The 23,745-nt window shown below is 36.5% G+C and overlaps 1 protein-coding gene across 1 annotated transcript in view; it reads left to right on the forward strand.

Moving 5' to 3' along the window:
- The first annotated feature begins 88 nt into the window (after window positions 1-88).
- Window positions 89-23,745, forward strand: part of cwf19l2 (CWF19 like cell cycle control factor 2) — a 25,414-nt gene continuing 1,757 nt past the window's right edge. The window contains 18 exon segments of the mRNA XM_055197493.2: window positions 89-258; window positions 2,964-3,074; window positions 4,668-4,691; window positions 4,693-4,794; window positions 4,879-4,989; window positions 5,879-5,998; window positions 8,318-8,411; window positions 8,908-9,023; window positions 12,873-13,402; window positions 13,481-13,577; window positions 13,695-13,781; window positions 15,167-15,295; window positions 15,985-16,122; window positions 21,791-22,003; window positions 22,138-22,254; window positions 22,429-22,584; window positions 22,678-22,758; window positions 22,844-22,945. Of these exon segments, the coding sequence (XP_055053468.2) occupies window positions 166-258; window positions 2,964-3,074; window positions 4,668-4,691; window positions 4,693-4,794; window positions 4,879-4,989; window positions 5,879-5,998; window positions 8,318-8,411; window positions 8,908-9,023; window positions 12,873-13,402; window positions 13,481-13,577; window positions 13,695-13,781; window positions 15,167-15,295; window positions 15,985-16,122; window positions 21,791-22,003; window positions 22,138-22,254; window positions 22,429-22,584; window positions 22,678-22,758; window positions 22,844-22,945 (2,421 nt within the window). The 5' untranslated portion in view covers window positions 89-165.

Consider the following 23,745-nt stretch of genomic DNA (forward strand, 5'->3'; position numbering starts at 1 on the left):
ATTTTCTTCTACCTTCTACCCTAACGTCCTGACATTTCAGTACTGGATTCAGTTTCTAGGTCCTCAAGCGCCACCCGCAGGAATACAAGCGAGTAACATTACGACACGTGCAGGCGCGGTACGGTAAGTGTTCGCGACAGTCGAAAGCACGTTTGCGGCAGCATCATGGAAGCAAATGGTGTGAGTTTTGAGAGCGTAAACAGCATTAAATCAAGAAAAGAGTCCAAAAGAGAAGCAAGAGAACAAGTACTACAACAGGTAACGCATACATCACAGTAAATAAACATCTAATGTTGGGTTTAATCACAACAAAACCAAATGAGCCGATAGACAGCTGGTTGTTTGTGTGGACAGATCTCTGTTGTTGACAGGCATTCATATTAAACACTTGAGTTACTTAGTTTATTTCTTATCTTTTAGAAAAAATAGTAGATTAATTATGCAAATGCAATTAAATCAGTGGTTTTGTGTCTGAACCCATGAGTTTCCTTTATTCATTTAGTTTTTGTGCTATTCATAGAGTTACAGTCATCGAATGTAGCTGTATAACTATATACGCTGGATGGTCTGTGTACAAAAACAACAAGGGGATTTATCTAAAATTGCAAAGATATCACTGATAATATGGTTGGCTCCTGTATGATAAATTGCTTTCTGCGGAAAGGATTAAAATGTAATGCAATGTGTTAAACATACACAGTAATCTGGAAATGGCTAAATATGGATCAGTTCACCTGGATTATATATTGATAATAACAAGAAAATAATAAGCCTGTTCTGTTGTCTAAAATATACAAAGCCTTTTTGATTCGTATGATGTGCAGATTTGTGTGTGTCGGTCGTCTGCCGCTGGGCGGCGCTGTTTGTGTGCTGTGTGAACCATGTTTTTACTAGGCACTTTGTTAAATTATTTCAAATTCACCCTTATGTCATCCCTGATGTATACTTACTTTATCTGCCTAAACCTAAATAATTACTTTTTAAAAAGATATCCATCACCAAATGTACATTAATAGTTTCTGAAATGTTGACGCTCCAAAAAACAGATGCAAAAGTAATACATGCAAATACGGCAACACATTGATAACTTCAAATATCATTGGTTCTCATGTGTCCCGTGACAAAATACATGACAACTAGTCACTAGTAAGTTTGTGTACTAACCAAAATACCGGTTTGAAAGATTGAGCACAGCCAAACTCTTACATCACCTCAAGCACTATTTTTATGTTCATTTAATGCAAACTAGTAAGTGGTGGTTACTTACTAGATCTACTTGTTTTCACTATTTTAGCACTAAACATTTTGAAAGTTTTATCCTGCTTTTTATTTGGGCAAAAGAAAATCACCCCTTTTCTATTGTTTACTGCAAAAGCTAAAAATATTGAGATGTAAATTGCCAAAATTTCTAAAAATATTTAAATATAAATTTTTATGGGTTTATCTGCTGATAGTTTTACTGATCAATCTAGCTTAGAAAGCCTGTTAAGGTTGTTAAATGACAGATTACAATTGTGACAGCTTACCCCATATAAACATTTTGTGCTTTTGTGTGATTTAGCCACGATTATGAAATTTGGCTAAACGGTTAATTGTCTAGTAAATGTTGAAGATTATGACGATTAATTGCCTGTTTTAGGGCTTTGACGTTTAATTCTCATAGATTTTTTTGTTTGTTCATGAAATAATTTTCACACATTGTTTTGATTATTTAAATAAAATCTTTTGCAAGGTTTACCTGCCAGTAAATATTAATACACATAACACATGTAATAAAAGTCATTATTTAATGAATATATCTTTCAAAACCTGAAAATCAGTAAAAAAAAAACAGGCTTTAAAATAGCCAGTACTGGACCAAATGTCTATAGTGACTGCAAACATTTTTGGAATTTGTGTTTTGGAAATGTATGTTTTACCTGGCAATTTGTACATCTTATCAAAGTTTTGCATGCTGTTTTTTCCACTGTATTGAATGGCTTTGCAATGTATTGCGTTACACTGTCATTTAAGGAGCGCCATCTGATACGGTCTTGTTTATATAGGCGCTGCAGCTCCCCCTTGTGTTTTTTAGAGAGCTGTGCAATCATTGCGGTGATCTGAAATCACCACGATGAGATGATTATTTAATAATTGTGACAGCCCTAGTGTAATTCATAAATCCTAAATGTCTATTATAAATTCATGTGAATTAACCGCAGACTCCAATCTTTTTCATTTGTGTTCCACTAAAGGTGTAAAGTCACATGTGTACAGGGAAATAAACGCAGCTTTCTCCTGATAACAGCCCACCTCGTCCGCATTTGATGTATTTTCTGTCCTGTATGATGAACTTGTTTGTAGTTGAGTTTATCACAGCAGTGTAAATCAGAATGCTGCTTGTTTTGTGGTTCCTCTTTGATGTCTTGCCTGTTTGTCTGTTTCCTGTTTGTCAGGACGGTATGACATTTATTTGTCATGATCTCAGTGTATATAGTGTGCGATGTGCGTCTCTTTGTGTTATCTCTGTAGCACCTGTGTTAGGTTTTCCCTGTGCACACAGACACGGGGGATGAAATGACCCAACAGTCTTTATCACTCCAGTACACACACAGAGCCCAGCACAACGTAATCCTGATTTGCACATCTGTGTGCTGACATTTATTTGACACATTTCTAGCATTATTTCTACTTATTACATGAAGCTATAGAATGCTTAAATCTGATTGGTCAGTGGTGAGGTGACATTTCAAGGTTGGTTATTCCCAGGTAACATCCACCTAAATCTGGCTCATCTGGGTATTATGATATAGATGATATAAAGCTATATCACACTCCTACTCGAGCGATATTGCTTAAATAAGTCCTTAAATGTTAAATGATTTTCCTTTATTATCATATAAATAATATAATTAACTATATAAATAATGTTGTCTTGTTCACATCAAACTCTTATTTCAACAAATTTGGGTTTCTTCCTGTAGGCTAAGCAGAAGTATGAGGAAGAGGAGAGGAGGCGAGCGGAGAGGAAGGCCAGGGGTGAGGACACATGGATGCTGCCAGAGGTCGACCAACGCCTGGAGCAGATAGGAGAGGTCAGAGATCATTATAAAGACAATGAAAACAAATTTGACCGTATTAAATGTAAAAGAGTGTTTGGTTTGTGATAAATATATATATATTTGTAATAATATTTTTTAATTATTTCTATTTGTAGGCCTGTACATAAATAATATTAAATAGTTTATATCAGGTAAAGTAAGGTAAAGCTAATGACATGTCTTTGAGGGTTTAAGCAATGAATTATTTGTTTGGCCATTTATAAATAAATCATGTAAGTTATGTAAAAATGATACGGGTCAGTCAGGTGTGTTCGAGAGGATTTTGCATTTGTTTGTTGCTTATTTGTGACCCTGCCTTTGTAAACCCAGCTAAAGTCATTTTTTTATTTATTGTTGTCTACATAATGTAAAGAAGATTCTGTAAAAATATAACCTTGATATCTTTAACTCACTCGCTGCCAGCCTTTTTTTGAAAAGTTGCCCGCCAGCATTTTTTGTGATTTTCACAAAAGTTTCCAAAAAAAACGTACAGGAACATTTTCTTCTTTAAATATATAAACATACAAATATATCAAATGGAAGAATAGATCCTCGGCTTTCAAACAAACAAAACGGGAAAAATGTTTCATCCTATCTATAATTGTTTTTCTCTGCTTATAAACTCTTAAATATGGGTATTTTTCTTTAAAAAAAAAATGCAAAAAAGCTGAAGTAATTGCATTTTTGTAAAGGAATTTTGTTAGAGATCAGATTCAGAACAATTATCAAAACATAAAAAATTAAAACAAATTTTTTGCTTAATCTTTTTATAAATTATGGTATCTGTAATACCGCCATCTAGCAGATAATCGCGGTATTACAAATAACCATCATTTAACTATCATGGTGCATTCCCACCCGCCGCGATAAAAGCACCAAAAACGCGCTATTCATGCGTAGTTGGACGCTTGAACATTTGCGCATGAAAGCCGTGCTTGAAATTCTAGTCATTCTAGACATTCACGCGGAAATTCGCGTCATGGGAGGGGCTTCTGCGACTCCGCTGAGACTCCGACACTCCTCTCGCTTCCTGTAATCACGTCACTACTATTGGTTTACACGGTGCGGAAATCTGCCAAAGTTCAGATTTTTCAACTCGCGCGTTTCCCGCTGCAACGCTCAATTCGCGTAGAATGAGGCGCGTGTCTGCACCATTCGCGCCACACTTACCGCGTGTACCGCACCGCAGGATGCCTAATCGCGTCTTTGCATTGACTTAACATGTTAATCACTTTCGCTTGCCACATCAAGTAAACCCTGCATCAGAAACACGTTTTTTTTAAATGCAAATGTTTTCTATTAAATGACGAGATATCTCGTCAATGGCGGGGAATGAGGTTGATATGGCCTGAGTAAGCTCATTATTACATTATGAGACTTTAAATCTGGATTTTACAGACATGGTCACATGTTGTTGTTTTTTTGTGTGATTATTTTGTGTTATTCAGAATAATGTCACATTATAAAGTTAATTTAATGTATAGTGGATGATTTCACGTGTCGTCTTTACCTACACATGGTCAGATGTGCATCATTCCCAGCCGTATTTCTTCGTTTGTGACGTATGTTGTGTTTTTTCACACACAGGAGCACTCCGTGAAAAACAAGAAAAAGAAAAAAAGAAAAGAAAGCCAAAAAGAGTAAGAAAGAAAAGAAAAAGAAGGCTAAGAAAGAGAAAAGAGAACCGGGAGATGGATCTTCTGACAGTTCTCAGGTATGGGTCTGTTTCGGGTATGTGTGTGTTTGTGAGGAGGACATCTGTGCGATTTACTTCACGTTGATCTTTGGTTGTTTTCAGGACTCTGGGGAGGAGTGGGTGGAAGCTCCGCCCCAATCAGGAGGAGGAGGAGACAGACCGTGGAAGGTGGAGCCAGAGGCCACACCCACTGTCTCAACAAGTACTAATCAAGTAAAGATGCTCGGTTACTATTGATGTGTGTGTGTGGCAATATCAGATTGTAAAGCCATATAGAAACTACTAAGATATCCTAATATCACATTGTGCAGCATGTTTACTAACAAAACACGTCTGATATCTGACATAATATTAGTGTGCGTCAACAACCAGACAGACAGAAAGTGAGTGAGTGAGCAAGAGAGAGAGAGAGAGAGAGAGAAAGAGAGATAGATAGGTGTGTGTGTTAAAGTGGATGATTGTTATCTTGACAGTACAGCCACTTGTAGAAACTTCAATACTGTTATTACTTCAAGTGAAGACCTCTCTCTGAAAGAACAGACCCTCTGCTTTCAAACTAAAAAAAAAGTTTCATCCTACCTTCATTATTTCTCTTTTTATCAGGTTTCTTTAAAAAAACACAAAATTTTTAGCAAAAACCTGAGATAATTCAATTTTTGTGAAGGACTTTTGATAGAGATCAGATTCAGAGCGATCTTTAAAACATACACGGAGTTCTTTCTCTTTCACGTGACGTGCTGCTTCCGGGTTGTATAGGTAGCGGAGTGCGCCACTTGGTGAATAATAGCGGTATTGCGGAAAGCCAGTTTGTCAATGTTATCTTGTCAATGGCGATGAAATAGTTAATGTGAGCAACAGTTAGCGTTATGTGGACGTGTTGAGTTTTACTATCCATGCAGTGAGTCCACGATTATCAGTAGTAGTGATAATTGTTTGATTTTTAACTTGTGTTACAGTGAGACATTGTATTTGTCTACATACAGGAAACTTATTTGTTTGATGTGTTTATACTCAGCAAACGCTTTCTGTTCAAAATTGCCATTTGTCACGCATCAGTTTTGTTTCAAACACTTCATGACTGTGTCTGTTTGAACTTTCCCAGAGAGACGATTGGATGACGTTTGACTTTCTGGCTATGAAGACGACCTCGGTGGCGGAGAGACGTGCGCAGAAAGAAGCAGAGAAAGAGGCGGAAAGACAGAAAGCACAGGCTATCGAGCAGGTATATTTGTCGAACACATATTGTATTCAAAAGGCAATTTCACACCCAGAGCTTTTGGAATCCATAAGATGGGAATTTTGCTCGCATGAAAGCTGTTTTTAGGAGTACAGGTTTTTGCAATGCTAATATTTTTCTTATTTATAAAGCGTGGGATCTATAAACAAACTTGACGGGAGAATGTGCGCACCTTTAAACAAACTCTGAGCCGTGCTTATGCACATTCTGGAAATAAAGGGAATTGGTGATACAGATGGTGAGGTCGTGAATTAAAGTGAGATTGAAGAAAGTAAATGTACGAATGATTAGAAGTATAGATGCAACATAATTTAACTCCATACGTTAGATCCATGTTATCATGAAGATTAAATCCAGCAGTGTTATTTGCGCTTGTACTGAGTGATAATTGTTTCAAATTCGTCTTGGGTTATGTATGTAACTGTTGTTCCCTGAGAAGGGAACGAGACGGTGCGTCTCCCTTGTCATACTTTCTGCGTCCCTGTAACGCCGTCTTTGGCAATATTTCAGATAGTGATATACTTCCTGGCTCCCGCATCAAGTGTCTTTGTCTTTAAGCCTCACCATTGGTTGAAATTGATATACACATTCAGACGCACTTAGCCTTGGAGGTGTCCCCAAAGTGTCACCGCAGTGACGCAGCACAAGTTCCCTCGAAAGTAAACTTTAACAATGTATCTTAAAAGGTAACACAATGTAACCTTGCTCTCACTTGAAATGTGTCCCAACATTTTTTTTGTGGCATATATCATTTTTGGCAGGGATCCTACGCACAGTTTTATAAATGAGACCCCAGGTTATTTGCTAGACTTCAAAATTTGCTGCGGTTTGGGTTTTATCAATACATCGATCAAATGTCTAATGATACGATGCATCGATGCCACATGTACACTACAAAAAATGACTTTTTTTACTTAGTGTTTTTGTCCTGTTTTTAGTACAAAAATCTAAGTTTCTTAAATCAAGATGTATTTACTTGATGAGCAAGAAAATAAGTCTAGTTTTTAGACAAAACATTACAATTTAAGTGAATATGTGCTTAAAACAATCGATATATATTATCACATAACATATATGGGTGATTCTCACGAAAACTTTTAAAAATGTTTTAAAAATGGTTTTAAAAATGTCAAGCATGAAAATGTAAAAATTGCTTAAATTTACTTTTTTCCCCACCAGACATTGAAAAACAAAGTCTGGAGTAAATGGGAACATTAATTTAAAAACTTTTACTTATCATTTAACACTTTTTGTAACATAATTAGTCCTAAAAAATGTCATTACCGCAACAGTCAGGAAACATCAACACTGACATATTTTCAAATTGACATGACAAACCTGAAAGAACATAATTTGGAGATTCTGCACATGCATTTAAAATCAAAGTATTATGCTTCTATTAATTAAATTAACATTTAATAAGCATCTGTTGCGGTAATGATAATCAAAATGTCGTGTAAGCATTCTGACAAGACAATATTTCAAATTAACTGTAAAAAAATGATTTTACCTGCTAGCCATCTTGAAGTAACTGGTCCATGTGCTTGGTCACTCAAAATCAAACTTTATTAAAATTCTGTATGTGTGCTTAAACTGTTCTCAAAAAGTGTTGCGGAGGATGAGAACATCAGGCATGGACACATTATTTTCCTAATTTTTTCTAATTTTTCTTCATTATTATTAGACATGAATATTCAGTAAATATTTTTTCTGTCATCTAAAGTAGTCTAGCAAAACATCCATTTATTTATTTTTCTTAATATTTTTGTGTTAATTTGATTAAATTACAACATAACGCATGTTCAAACACAGCCGGACACATTGCGGTAATGAGAATTTCAGCAGAAAAAGATAAAATTACCAATTATAAATTCTTATGTTGAAATCACACATTGTGCAAGGTAGAACACAGTATTGTGTTAATTCTGATGCTTATTAATGTTACTATATTACACATTTTAAAGCTAAAATCATTAGTGCCGTGGTGTTTCAATGGTTTCGTGAGAATCACCCATATAGTCCAATTTACACCCCATGTTGCAATGTCATTTCATAATTTTCCTGGCGTACCATAATGATTATTCACTTGCTATTTAAACAGTTCTTGTGTTTTTTATTACAGCACTAAATACCTTAGCAATAATCAAATCGCTTCAATTGGGGAACTGGAATGACAGCATGCGTCTGTCTCCTGTATTATAGCAATCAAAGCAATTCATATAGCCACAGTCGTGAGACCTTTAGCATAACATTTGTTGCTGATTTAGTGTGTTGTTTATGTAAAATGTGTGTGTTTTCTCTCAGGCTGGTCTTCACAAGTTGGAGTTGAACCCTTACTGGAAGGACGGAGGAAGCGGTCTGCCCCCACAGGACACCGCTGCTACTGCAGCTAAAAAAGGTAAACGCCGGGAGCAGGTGCGATGATCTGACCCATTCACACCGTGTGAGGTTATTTTGATGTCACCATCTGCACACAATCTTGGTTAGATCCCACACAGCAGTGACCTTTGACTTGACATTATTTCACACGACAACATCAACACGGGTCATGAACACCCTTTGGCACTATCCTACGGAGTTATTTTAAATGCAAGTACATGAAAACTAGGGCAGTGTTGTACACAAAAATGCTAGATTTTTTTTTTTTTAAATCAAAAGCTTGAATCTGATAGGTCTTCATGCAATTTTTGGGGAAGGGGGGTTTGTCAAGGTGCTGTTAAATATGATGGTAATATTTTTAAGTAGTTCAATATTTTGTTTCCCTGCATCACCACTTTATAGATGATTAAAATTAAAACTGGGTTATGAAATGCATTTTAAGCTGACAGGGCACTCAGAGCTGAGCACAAAATATTCAGCTCACAGATGTTTTCTAAAGATTTGCTCTCTTTCAGCTGGAGTGGTGAATGATGGAGGGGTGAGCTGGCTCAGGAAGTCCTATCAGAGGATGAAAGAGCAGGCAGACAGGGAACAGCGCAGCCTGGAGAGCGTGGTGTCAGAGAGATACGGGGTGAACACACACACACACACACACACACACACACACACACACACACACACACACACACACACACACTGTTTGGTTTCTCTGATCTTTTCATTTGTAGATCAGAGTGTATGTACACAGTATGTAGCACTGTTCTCTGCAGGATTTTATTTTAATTTACATTTTGCATTTATGCATTTGACAGATGCTTTTATCTGAAGTGCTTTAGGGGTTTTTACACAACAACTTTTATGGAGTTTTATGGAGCGTACACTTCCAACGCAAATTCTATGTTCTGTGCGAGGAGGTTACAAATAAAGTAAATGCAAAGACACAAACACATGAAACTCAAGCGGGGTGATGCAAATTGGGTGGTGTGATTGCCACGAGAAACACATGCTCTTCGCCTGAAACAACGTCTTTGCGCAGGTTAAAAATAATGAACTAAAGCGAAAAAATACAATGACATGAATTTAAAGCTTGTGAGTAATCTAGAGCGAGGAACGCAATGCTTCGCATTTGGTGTGTACGCAACATTAGATTAGATTAGTTTTTGTGCGGTTTGGGGGTTCGTTTACACAACAACTAGGAAAGCACTGAAATTTTGTCCCCTGAAAATTTTCAGCTGGAAATGACATCGTTTTTGGCCAAAAGAAAAAAAAAGGATAATGAAATGCACAGCTTTCAGTAATAGTTTTCTAAAGCTAAATTTGATTTGGTTGCATATAACTAAATGTAGAATATTGAGGTTTGTGTTACTTTCATAAGAGTTTGATTATTTTATTCGTTTGTAGTTATTAGTTTGTAGTCAAATTCGGATTCATTAAATGAATGAAACCAAAAAGTCTCAAATTAATACAATTAGGCAAAAACATTTTTAAAATATTTATAGTCATTTTTCGCTTTCAGTTAAGGGCATCCAGAATTTTCGGTTTCGGGTCAGAATTTTAATTTTGGTGCGTTAGTAACAACAACAACTTTTTGGGGTCCTGAAAACGCAAACTTTTAAAGATGGGTTTCAATTGGAAAATTTTGAAAACGATACCTTGTCGTCTCTGTGTAAACTACGAAAATGTAAATCTATAATAAAGATGAAGTCATGCGAATTGGTTAATTCATTGTATATGCATCCATGAGTAGGGCTGTCACAATGATTAAATAATCTCATTGCGATTGTTTGACCTCATCTGCAAGATTTCAGATCACCACAATGATTGCATAGCTTTATAAAAACACAAGGGGGAGCTGCAGCGCCTGTATAAAAGAGACCGTATCTGATGGCGCTCCTTTACTGACAGTGTAACGCAATACATTGCAAAGCCATTTAATACAGCGGAAAAAACATTTAAAGAAATGCTGCAAAACTTTGATAAGCATTATGAATTGCCAGGTAAAACATACATTTTCAAAACAGCAATTCCAAATTTAGGGAAGTGAAGGATGTTATTCTTAAAGATCTGTAAGGAATTTATTTTATTGCAGTCACTACAGACGTGTGGTCCAGTACTAATATGACCTTAGTAGAATTGGCTAGTATTTAAAGCCTGTTTTTACAGATTTTCAGTTTTTGAAAGATATATTCATTTAATAATTACTTTTTAATATGTGTATTAATATTTACTGCCAGATATAGGGGTGTGACGAGATTTCGTGGGACGAGATCTCGCAAGATTAAATGTGTCTTGCGAGATTAATTATGTCACGAGATTTCTCGTGGAAGGGAAATGCTGGCGTTTCTCAAATAAAAGACTGCATCCTTCGGAGGTCACATTTGTAGACTGCATTTACGCCATAAAGACTGACTTAATAGAGAATATTAACAATTATAAAGTTTACTAATTATTAATTTATTTAATCGCAAATTGTTGTAATATGCCCATGACTTGCGAATGTAATGCTCAGTTAATTATCTGAAATAAACTTTGAAATAAACCTTTTACAGTGCATGCATTATATTCAGTTTTTTGCTGCATTTGCTTTTTTGTTTGGGTTTCCAATAATGTTCATTTGGGAACTCGTATGAAGTCTGAGACGCGTTGTGTGTTTGTCTGTTGATCAGTGTCAGTCTCAGCAGATTAAACCCTCACACAGAGTTTACATGATTTAATGTCTGCATGTTCTTGCTTAAGAATAACAGTGTCTGTATCATTTCCAATTTAAAGAATTGGACAAATATTAAAGATTCAAATGGATTTAAACATTGTTTGGCTAAAAATAAGCGTTTCTCAGTCTAAAGTGAAAGTGAAGATGGCATCTGCGAGACGAGTCCACTATCTCCCCCTGCAGGCATTTGTTATAATACATACATAATGCTTTTTATTTATAGGGCACAAATGTAATGTGTTTGTTGTTGTTTAATGTAACTTGGTTTTGATACTTTATTTGAACCAATTATTATTGCATCTTCGTTATTATGTAATTTTAAAGGCTATTGCTCACTTGGGTCTATTTTTATTACTTAAAAATATGAAATTACTTCATTGTCAGTTAGCAAAATAATTGTTAGGGCCAGTCCTTGATTAGTTAAAACATTTAAAAATAACGTGATTTCAGTTTCTTATTCATTTATTTTATCATTAAGGATTTCTTAAAAAGTGTAAAAATATCGTCTCGTTCTCGTGAACCCAATCTTGTGTCTCGTCTCGTGGATTAAGTGTCTCGTCACACCCCTATTGGTTTGTAGTTATTAGTTTGTAGTCCAACTCAGATTCATTAAATTAATGAAACCAAAAAGTCTAAAATGAATACATAATACATAAACATTTTTAAAATATTTTTTAAAGTCATTTTTTGCTTTCGGTTTTCGGCTAAGGGCATCCAGAATTTCCGGTTTCGGGTCAGAATTTTAATCTTGGCACATTACTAATGACAACAACTTTTTGGGTTCCTGAAAATGCAAACTTTTGAAGATGTTTGTTAGTGTTTCATGACATTTACAAACTTTTACTGGTTTATAGCCGAGGGTCACTTGTAGTGATTTATAGTTTGGTCTTCCTGTTTTCAGCCGTCTTCGCAACCAGATGGAGATAAGGAAGTGTTGCTGTTTAGAACCGACCAATCAGGACGAGCGTGGCCGGTCAATGCCCCGGGCCAGTCTTTGTTTAGTTAAAACATTTCAAAATAACGTGATCTCAGTTTCTTATTCATTTATTTTATCATTAAGGATTTCTTAAAAAGTGTTAAAATATTGTCTCGTTCTCGTGAACGCAATCTCGTGTCTCGTCTCGTCTCGTGGATTAAGTGTCTCGTCACACCCCTACTGGTTTGTAGTTATTAGTTTGTAGTCCAACTCAGATTCATTAAATTAATGAAACCAAAAAGTCTAAAATTAATACAACTATACATAAACATTTTTTAAATATTTTTAAAGTCATTTTTTGCTTTTCGGCTAAGGGCATCCAGAATTTTCGATTTCGGGTCAGAATTTTAATCTTGGCGCATTGCTAATGACAACAACTTTTTGGGGTCCTGAAAATGCAAACTTTTAAAGATGTTTGTTTCATGACGTCTTAACCTTTCTCCAGCAAAGTTTACAAACTTTTACTGGTTTATTGCCGAGGGTCACTTGTAGTAATAAACTGACCTCATTGTCTGTCTAAACAAAACTACTCGATGCTTTTGGCGTCTTGATTGTTTGTATTTATCGCTCTGTAGAAGAGTGCATATGTGCCAGGCATGTAGTATTTCTTTACAAAGTAGCACCGCCATCTACTGGTCTGGCACACATAAAACAGTGGTTTTCGCACGGATCTGTGGGAACATGAGTTGTCGTGTGCATGTGAACGCAAAGGAAATATTTTCATTTTTTACTTGGTGTCTTTGTGTACATGGGCGTTTCATGTTTAATCTGTGTGTGTTTAAATTTTTCTGTAGTCTATGCAAGAGTTTCAAAAGAGACTGCAGGAAGCAGAAGAGGCGGCTTACGGAGAGAGACGAGATGAAAGGAGGGGAGACCAAAATGAGGGCAGAGAGCGATGGAGAAGAGACAACAGAGATGAGGAGAGACCGAGGTGGAGGAGAGATGACCGAGAGGAGAGATGGAGAGAGAGATCTCCACGTGCTGAGAGAGAGAGAGACCGCAGCAGAGATCACAGTCGGGAGAGAGAGAGGAAACACTTCTCTGACCCGTCTACAAGTCTCAAGGCCAAGTTCCTCAAACCCTCAGGCACTGATGAGGACACGAGCACAAGGGCGGAGTTTAAAAGGGGCGGAGGGTCGAGCTCTACGTCCAATCAGAGTGCAAGATTCAAGAAACCCGTTGATGATGACAGTGGTGTTGTGGCTGCCTGGAGGAAGAGCAGCGCTGTGCGGGACTCAAAGGAGACACCAACCCCACAAAAAAACATGGATAATAGCGCCGCCCTGCTGGAGGAGAGCAAAACCACAATTGCAGCAGAAAGCAGGTCGGTGAAATGGTGGTGGCACATTACTTTAAAATGTGAGCGTTTTTTGTTTGCTAAACCTGGGTGTTTGTTTTTTAGTTCAGAGAGTGAGGAAGAAGAGGAGATAGTCCTGACAGAGGAGGAGATGAATAAACTCGGAGCCAAACTGGTCAAGGCAGAAATCATGGGTAACACGGTGAGGCCAATGATACCGACCTAGACAGCCTTTTTGGGCGTTTACGATGCATTCACATTTAAATATATATTCATCTAGATCTAGATTAATTTTTCAGTGTTTCTTGTGTAATTTCAGGCCTTGGTAGAAAAACTAAAAGCTGAACTGGATGCTGCCCGTCAAGCAAAGGAGAACAGAGCTAAAAGGAAAGAGCAGACTGGACAGGTAACAGTCGTAACTGTGGTAAAATCACAGCAGATTGTAATTTGCTATCGTTTTAAAGTTTGCGGGTATGTTCATCGCACATAAATTCGTTATAGGGATGCATAACGATTAATCTATATCAGAATAAAAGTTTTGGTTTACATCATATATGTGTGTGAACTGTTTATAATAACACAGATGCATGTATATATTTAAGAAATGTTTACATGTTTATATACATTTGTATATTTATGTATAATTTATATTATATATAAATATAAATGGGTGATTCTCACGAAAACTTGGTTTTAAAAATGTCAAGGATGAAAATGTAAAAATTGCTTAAATTTACTTTTTTTCCAACCAGACATTGAAAAACAAAGTCTGGAGTAAATGGGAACATTAATTTAAAAACTTTTACTTATCATTTAACACTTTTTGTAACATAATTTAAAAAAATAGTCCTAAAAAATCTCATTACCGCAACAGTCAGAAAACATCAACACTGACATATTTTCAAAATGACATGACAAACCTGAAAGAACATAATTTGGAGATTCTGCACATGCATTTAAAATCAAAGTATTATGCTTCTATTAATTAAATTAACATTTAATAAGCATCTGTTGCGGTAATGATAATCAAAATGTCGTGTAAGCATTCTGACAAGACAATATTTCAAATTAACTGTAAAAAATGATCTTACCTGGTAGCCATCTTGAAGTAACTGGTCCATGTGCTTGGTCACTCAAAATCAAACTTTATTAAAATTCTGTATGTGTGCTTAAACTGTTCTCAAAAAGTGTTGCGGAGGATGAGAACATCAGGCATGGACACATCATTTTCCAAATTTTTCTTCATTATTATTATACATGAATATTCAGTAAATATTTTTTCTGTCATCTAAAGTAGTCTAGCAAAACATCCATTTATTTTTTTTCTTAATATTTTTGTGTTAATTTGATTAAATTACAACATAACGCATGTTCAAACACAGCCGGACACATTGCGGTAATGAGAATTTCAGCAGAAAAAGATAAAATTACCAATTATAAATTCTTATGTTGAAATCACACATTGTGCAAGGTAGAACACAGTATTGTGTTAATTCTGATGCTTTTTAATGTTACTATATTACACATTTTAAAGCTAAAATCATTAGTGCCGTGGTGTTTCAATGGTTTCGTGAGAATCACCCAAATACTTAATTTTTAAATATATATATTTTCTTAAAAATATACATGCAGGTGTGCTTATTTATATATGCAAAGTTATTAAACACAGTTCACACACATATATGATGTAAACAAAAACTTTTATTCTGCTATAGATTTATTGCGATTAATCGTTATGCATACCTAATTTGTTATGGTCTTCTGATTTATAGTTTGGTCTTCTGTTTTCAGCCGTCTTCGCAACCAGATGCAGATAAGGAAGTGTTGCTGTTTAGAACCGACCAATCAGGACGAGCGTGGCCGGTCAATGCCCCGACGCAACCTCAGGAGCCGAGAGGAGGAAGAAGAAAGAGAAAAGCTGTGAGAATCACACACACGATCCTTCACAGACCGAAACACTTTGGAGGGATTTCGAGTAATTTCGGATTTTCACATTTAAGATGATAATTCAGATCTTGATCCTTTTTGTGATTTATAAAGACTTGCTGTGTTTTAAACATTTGCGCAAAATTTTAGTGTTATTTTCTAAATGTCGAGAGAAACTATTGCGTAATAATGCCGTTTCCATTAACCAATGCATCTAAAACGTGATTTTGTGGTCTGGTGATAAGTCATTGCAAAAACTATGGCGATGGGTGTGTGCGACTGCATACGGTGCCACGCAGACTGGCATGCGGATGACATCAAAATACAGCGAGACCGACTAGAAAGCATACAGAGCGATTGACTCTTAAGTCGAACAGCGCCATATTTAAGGAATGATCTTGTGATTTTTACGCACATCGGGTGACCTGTAAATGCGACGAAAAAACTATTTTTCGATTGCACTTTTGTGATAGATTTGTGTTTCGAATTGGCTCAAAAATCACCTCATCCTAGCATAAAAACTTTTTTGCAATCTATGGGAATTTATGCATTGGGTGCATTTTCAATTCGCTATTTCAATTTGCGCAATGGAAATTCCTAATGCTTGATGTATTTTTTAGTAATATAGTTTTGTACCATTACATATTTACAAGATATTCACAAATGTTTGTGTGCATGTTTAGATCCAGACGCACCAGGAGGGAGAACGTGTGCGTTATTTTGATGATGACGATGGTGTGGATCTGCGTGAGATGGTCAGACGAGAGAAGATGAGCTCTGCTGAAGATCAGAACGCTCTCTACTCGCGGATGGCTGGGAAGGTGAGCGTCAATGCCCGTACACATTCATCACACGCCAGAGATTGATTTAATGTCAAAGTCGTGCCCCTAGGCGGCCACATTTGTAACGCCTCTGGGCAGTTATGCAACTCATAAGTCCTTTAATGATTAATGATTGGTTCTTTTAACTGGAAGGCAGGACTTCCATATTAAGCATCCCTCTATTCATAGTAAACACAGTGCTCAAATCTTGTTATATCCAATATCTTTGATGAATAACGGCGTGTGTACTCGTATGTCATATACTTAAATCTTAAAGGTACAGCAGCAAGAACAGCCTGTTGTAAAATATAGTCATAATTTTGTTGTGACTTACATTATAAGTGGACTTTGGAGGAAAATGAAGTGTATAAGAACTTTAATCAGGTCATGCAAGACATTGCTTATCTTCAATTCCTTTTTAAAAGCTCACTTATTTAAGTCATATGTGAGTCTGTATAATATGGGCTGCAAAACCGTCAACTTCCATACTATATAGTATGGATGCACCAATATATCAGCCGATGATGCTTGCTATTCTTCTCAATGAATTTTGGTGAAATGCAAAAGCCAGAGGGCTCTCTCGTACAGAAACTCAATATGCGCTGCAGACGAAGATACAAGGAAATGGCATAAGTATATATTTATATTAGGGCTGGGAAAAGATTAATCGCGATTAATCGCATATGAAATAAAATAAAAGGGATTTTTGGCATGGTATATGAGTGTGTGCTGTGTGTAATTATTATGTATATATAAATACACACACATTCATGTATGTATTTAAGAAACATTTACATGTGTATATATATTTATTTATATTTTTATATAGTCTATATTATATATAAATGTAAAAAAAATTATATATTAAAAAAATCTAACATGAATATATGTATGTGTGTGTGGTTAAATATGCACAATAATTACACACAGCACACACACATATATATTTATACAAAAAATAACTTTTATTTTGTATGCGATTAATCGCGATTAATCTTTTCCCAGCCCTAATTTATATCACTGTTCTTTAAACCTTTTCAGGTATTTTCATGATAATAATGATTATGTTTGACGACTCAATGATTTATGTTAGAAACGACTCAAACTAACAGTGATTTCAGATCGATAAGGACTTACTGATCAAAAGCCATAGTACATGAAATAGCTGTGAATATTATCGGTTGTTTAATTTAGAATAGTTATCAACCACGTATTATTAGTGTATATTGGCATTTTTCGTCCCAGCCCTACTATATAGTACGCGAGAAGCAGTAGACGTGGTGAGTAGTATGTTTGAATATTATTCTAAAAACAGTAGACGAAAGTACTCGGATGACCTACTACCGGCAAGATCCTGAAGTGTTCATTTAGTGGACCGTTTACTATCCCGTGAGCCCCCGGGAGAGGAGTTATCCAACAAAAAAGACAACGGAGGGGCGTTGTTTTATTAAAAAATGTCCACTAGCAGTAACAAAGCTCTATTCAAATGCAAATACATATATTAAACAGCTGTCCCTTGTGGTTTAATTGTGCTAGTTTAACATCATTACAGTTAACGACTAACTTGTTGTTAGGGCTGACAAGATTGTGAAATTTGGCTGGCGTTTAATTGTCTAATATATTGCGAAGATTATGAAGATTTAATTCTATTTATATTCTCATAATTTTTTATTTGTTCATGAAATAATTTTAACAAATTGTTGTGATTATTTAAATATTTTTTTACCTGTCAGTAAATATTAATACACATAAAACACATATTTAAAAGTAATTATTTAATTAATATATCTTTCAAAAACTGAAAATTCTTCATAAGAAATAAACACAATAAAGTGTCTGAAATAACTGAAAATAAAAGTGCAATCAAAATAAACTGACTATATCAGAAAAGGCCTTAAATGGTTAATCCTACTAAGATCATATTAGTAGTGGAGCACATGTCTGTAGTGGCTGCAAAGGAATCAATTCCTTACAGATCCTTCAAGGCGGAGTCCACGATGTTTGAAAAACGCTTTGGAAAAGGAGACGGGCCGACTACCAAAACACACTTATAGCCAATCAGCAGTAAGGAGCGTGTCTACTAACCGACATCCTTGCCGGGTTGCGTATGTGTGGGGCGGGTCTATCAACAGAAGGTCCAGATTCTATTGGGGTAGAGGCATGTTTGGCTTTGTCCACACGAAGCCGGTGCATTCCTTATCCAATCATTTTTTTCCTTGCTCTAAAAAAAAATCCGTAAACACGAAACCACTGAAACCGACTGAAAGCAGTGTAGTATATATGCCGGACCAGTATGGGGCGCTGTAATTCTGTCACAGATATACACTATACACGAAGAAGAAGACTTTGAGCATGCGCATAACCAACGTATGGTGTTGTCCATTATCGCTTGTTGCTCACCACAATTGCATAGAAGCAATAGATTTTGCGGTAATAAAGCTAATAGGCTTTAGTAGCTTCTGTAGCACGAACACAATCACATAGTCCGCCGTTATTGTTGTTGCTGTTACGTGTGACGCTTCCGACAGGTGATGTGATGACGTTTTCGCTTCACAAAAATATACAGATTGGCTGTACACACGAAACCGCAAGGGTGTCGATTTCAGATTTATCCACTTTAGGACCCGGTTTCAAAAAATAGCGGTTTCACTCTCTCAAAACGCCGGATCCGTGTGGACGAAACGGCAATACGATAACAAATTTATACCTATACAGTGATTTGCGTCTCCGTGTGGACAGCCCCTTTGTTTAGGTGATTTCAAATATCAACATTGGCTTTCAAACATCATGGACTCCGCCTTTAAGAGTAGCATCCTTCACTTCCCTAAATATGGAATTGCTGTTTTGGAAATGTATCTTTTACTTGGCATTTCATACTGCTTATCAAAGTTTTGCACTGTATTAAATGGCTTTGCAATGTATCGCGTTACACTGTCAGTTAAGGAGCACCATCTGATACTGTCTTGTTTATATAGGCGCTGCAGCACCCCTTGTGTTTTTTAGAGAGATGTGCAATCATTGTGGTGATCTGAAGTCATCACGATGAGGTCAAACAATTGCGATTATTTAATCCCTACTTGTTGTTATGATGACGTATATCATAACGATATCATTCATATTATCCATATTCATACTATGTACCCACTGTTTTAACGGTCGATGTGTAGATACTTCATCTAATTCAGTACCTACTGTCACAGTATGCGATTTCGGACACAGCCATGATGTTGGATTCTTGTCTGGACTAAAACTTTGTTTTTATGTCTGTCCTATGTATGTGATTGTTTAACCGTGTCTTTACCATTGTGAAGCACTTTGCGTAACAGCTATTGTATAATATGTGTTATCCAAATAATGGAGAAAAAGAGAAAGAATTTCAGTATGTCCCTGAAGCACAAAAACACAAAAGCCTGTAGGTTTATATTATTTCAGTTATTTTTTATTGTAAGACCGACTGAGAGCAACAGATGGTAGTTGTGAGACTGCAGCATTTGTGTCGTCAATCTGTCAAACTCTCTCTCTTTCTCTCTCTCCCTCTTCATCTTTGGTGTTTCTCTGGTTAAAACAGAGCAGGGCTACTAAACACTAAACTAAGACGTCACGGTTGCCATAGAGATAAGAAATAAAAGTGACAAACATTTACACATTTTGGGTTTCTCTCTCTCTCTTTCTCTCTCTCTTTGTGCTACATTACCATGGCATAGCAACTAAAAATGCACATAAATAATATATTTATTTAACCAATTTCACCAACAGCATCCAACAGTATGTGTGTGGTAATGTTAAGGCGTTTATGATTTCAGTGCTGTAATGAGATATTTTAATATAACAAGTACTCTGGCCAATCAGCATCCAGGACCAAAATGCTATCATTTTATAATGTGTGTTAAATGTCACGCACAGCCGCCAGAAGACGAATGGTGTTGGTTACACAGCAGTCTGGATCTGTCGAGTTTTATTTGGATTTCTGCTGGACATGGTAACCAGCTGTGTCGGGAATAAATTGAGAATTTAGAGCACATTGTGATTTAGGTCAAACTCTCAAGTACTCGTACAATCTCTCTCTCGATTGCTCTCGTTCTCACTCTTACCCCAGCTTCTCTCCATCTGTCAATCAAACATGGCAGTGTGAGGAGACACCTCCCACACAGATCACCCGTTGCTACGGATACATTGCATCTTTGTCTGCAGTCGTACTGCTCTCACGCCGCTAAATGTCTCTCGCTCTTTGTTTGTGTGTCTGAAAAAATGAAAACTCTCTGTTAGCGTAATCTCTGCGGCTTGGTCCCATCTGCTACCATTTTCTGGATTCGGATAATGACCCGCAGTTCTGGACGTAATCAGCAGTGAATCTGCACCTGACCCCTATCAGATCACTTGACCACGGTTGACCAATCACATCGCTCGACCCATGCGGTTCACGCCACCCAATTATCTAACAGGTCCACAGCAGGTCACCTGACCCCTACTATGCAGTCACATCACTAGATCTCTAGTCCAAGTTGGATCTAGGACTGAATACCGATTAATCGCAACTAATCGTTTTGCAGAATAAAAGATTTTGTTTGCGTTGTATATGTGTGTGTACTGTGTATGATATAATTTATATACACAGATTCAAAACAGATTTTTATATTAAGTATTAATATTTAGATATAATATAAATTATATAAAAATATACAAATGTATACTCATGTAAATATTTTTTTAATATTTACATGCATGTTTGTGTATTTTATATATGCATGATTATTATACATAGTCCGCACACATAAATGATGTAAACAAAATCTTTTATTCGGCAAACGATTAGTTGCGATTAATTGGTATGCAGTCCTAATTGGATCACATAATCCCTGACACCCTATTAGATCACCTAACTGCCAATCACATAACTGCTTCTCCTGCATGCTTTCCAATTAACATGGTAGATCCTAGGGCTGTCAAAATATTAATCGCGATTAATCGCATACAAATAAAAGGTTTGTGTTTGCATAATATACCATTATAATATATATAATATAATATAATATAATTTGTTATGTGGATCTGGCAATCCTGAGAGGACTATGATGTGAGCAAACTGGCCAATCACATAATCACACACACATATGATGTAAACAAAATCTTTTATTCTGCAAACCATTAGTCACGATTAATTGGTATGCAGACCTAGTTGGATCACATGATCCCTGACACCCTTTTAAATCGCCTAACTGCAGCCACCCAATCAAATCACATGTTTCCTGCACCCAATTGGACCACCATACCCACTGGCCAATAACATAACTGCTTCTCCTGCAAGAGTACATGCATGGTTTCAAAAGATTAATCGCGATTAATCGCATACAAAATAAAAGTTGGTGTTTGCATAATATATTTTTGTGTGTGTAATTATGATGTATATATAAATACACACAAATGTATACATTTAAGAAACATTTTATTTATGTATATTTTTTTATTTACATGTAAATATAAAATATATCAAAATCTAAATATTTAATCGCGATTAATCTTTTGACAGCCGTAGTCCAAGGGCTTTAAATCAAGATATATCTGTGTCAAATTCAGGATGAAGTGTGCTTTTACTGATAAACTGAAGGATTTATTCACAATGTTTGTTTGTAATGTAAATAAATGCATGTTTTGTCTGTCTTGCAATCAGATGATGGGAAAAACCGATGACGACAACTACACGCTAGATGATATGTTTGTGTCGAGTGCGGCCCAGAAGGAACATGCGGGTCGAGATGAGGAGAGGCAGAGGAATAAAGCCGTGCAGGAGACACGACGCTTAGCCGGACGCATGGAGAAGTGCCCGCATTGTTTCGACAGCCCTGAACTTCCCAAACATCTCATCGTTGCGGTTGGAGCCAAGGCACGACATGTTATTTCTTTCAGTGTCTGATGTCACACACACTGATTGACCCTGTGTTGTATCTGTCCTTTTAATCCACACCCTGACCACTGATCTGATCTCTTATGTGCGTGTATGTGTTTCCTGTCTCACAGGTGTACTTGTGCCTACCAAACGGCGTGTCTCTCACTGAAGGTCACTGTCTGATCGTCCCTGTCCAACATCACACAGCGGCCACAAGTTTGGATGAAGACGTATGGAATGAAATACAGGTACACACACAAGCACATATATATAGACACGCTAGGGTTGCAAAATTCCAGGAATTTTCAATTTCCAGTTTGGAATATTTCCGGAAATTTACCGGAATCTTTCCACCCCTTTAAGACCCACCTGGGTGGACAGGAGATGCACAATACAGCAATAACAAAAATGTTCTCTTGCAGACGTTTCGGCGGGCTCTGGTCCGGGTGTTTGAGGCTCAAGATTTGGACTGTGTGTTTTTTGAGACCCACATGAACCCAAAGAGACATTTTCACATGGTGTACGAGTGCGTGCCGCTGCCCAAAGAGCTCGGAGACATGGCACCTATTTACTTTAAGGTACCACATGCAGATCTAAAGCCAAACCTTCACAACATCACTGTGTAAATGTGACGCTCACTGATCTATATCTATATGTGTGTGTGCATTAAGAAAGCCATCATGGAATCAGATGAGGAGTGGGCCATGAACAAGAAAGTTGTGGATCTGTCATCTAGAGACGTCAGACGAGCTGTAAGTCCTTCTGTTAGTTTTATTTATTTTCCCGCGTATTCACTTTTTCAGTTTCTGAACGTGATCGTTGTCCATGTTTTTGCAGGTTCCACGAGGTCTTCCCTACTTCGCCGTGGATTTTGGATTGCAAGGTGGCTTTGCTCACGTCATTGAGAACGAGCAGAAATTTCCACACTATTTTGGCAAAGTGAGTCTGTGATACGTGTGTAGAGCTGGACTTAATCTGTATAATGCTATATACCGCTATATAGTTATCTCGTCAATCTGCAATACGGATATTATCCACCAGGTGGCTAATCCGCAACTTATAAAACCCAGAAGTATCGCCTTAGGGCAAACAGCTGTATGTCCGTGTATGTTTTGAGGATCGCTCTGAATCTGATCTCTTTCAAAAGTCCTTCACAAAAATGCTATTATCTCAGCTTTTTGCTCAAAATTTTGTGTTTCTTTTAAGAAACCGAACCATTTTTGACAAGTGAACTAATGAAGGCAGGATGAAACTTTTTTTTTAAGCAGAGGGTCTGTTCTTTCATTTAATGTATTGTATGTTTATATATTTAAAGAAGAACATTTTCTGGGAGGCATTAAACTTTTGTAAAAATTCATGAAAAATGCTGGTGGGGAAAGAGTTAACTAGCACAGCCCGTTTTGGGTGGAGGGGGTTTTAAAAGGTGATTTACACCTTCAAATTAATATAACTCTGGCATTTTGTGCTCTAGAAGCTTAATCTGTGTCTTGTTTAAGCTCTTCACAGAAATGTATTGAGGTAAAAATATTAAATAAAAAATGGTTATATAAGTTTACATTTATTGTAATAAATACAAATAATGCAATAAAGTATATATTTTATACATAAAATTATCACAAAAAATGAGGTTTGTGTTACACTTTTAGTAGTTTTACCGATAGTGTCCAGTAGGTGTCAACAGTTTGCTGCATACTCTTGTCACAAATTAATAAATTACTGTTACTGCATTATTACTGTTA

The sequence above is a fragment of the Misgurnus anguillicaudatus genome, chromosome 24, assembly GCF_027580225.2.
Source record: "Misgurnus anguillicaudatus chromosome 24, ASM2758022v2, whole genome shotgun sequence".
In the NCBI taxonomy this organism is placed as follows: Eukaryota; Metazoa; Chordata; class Actinopteri; order Cypriniformes; family Cobitidae; genus Misgurnus; species Misgurnus anguillicaudatus.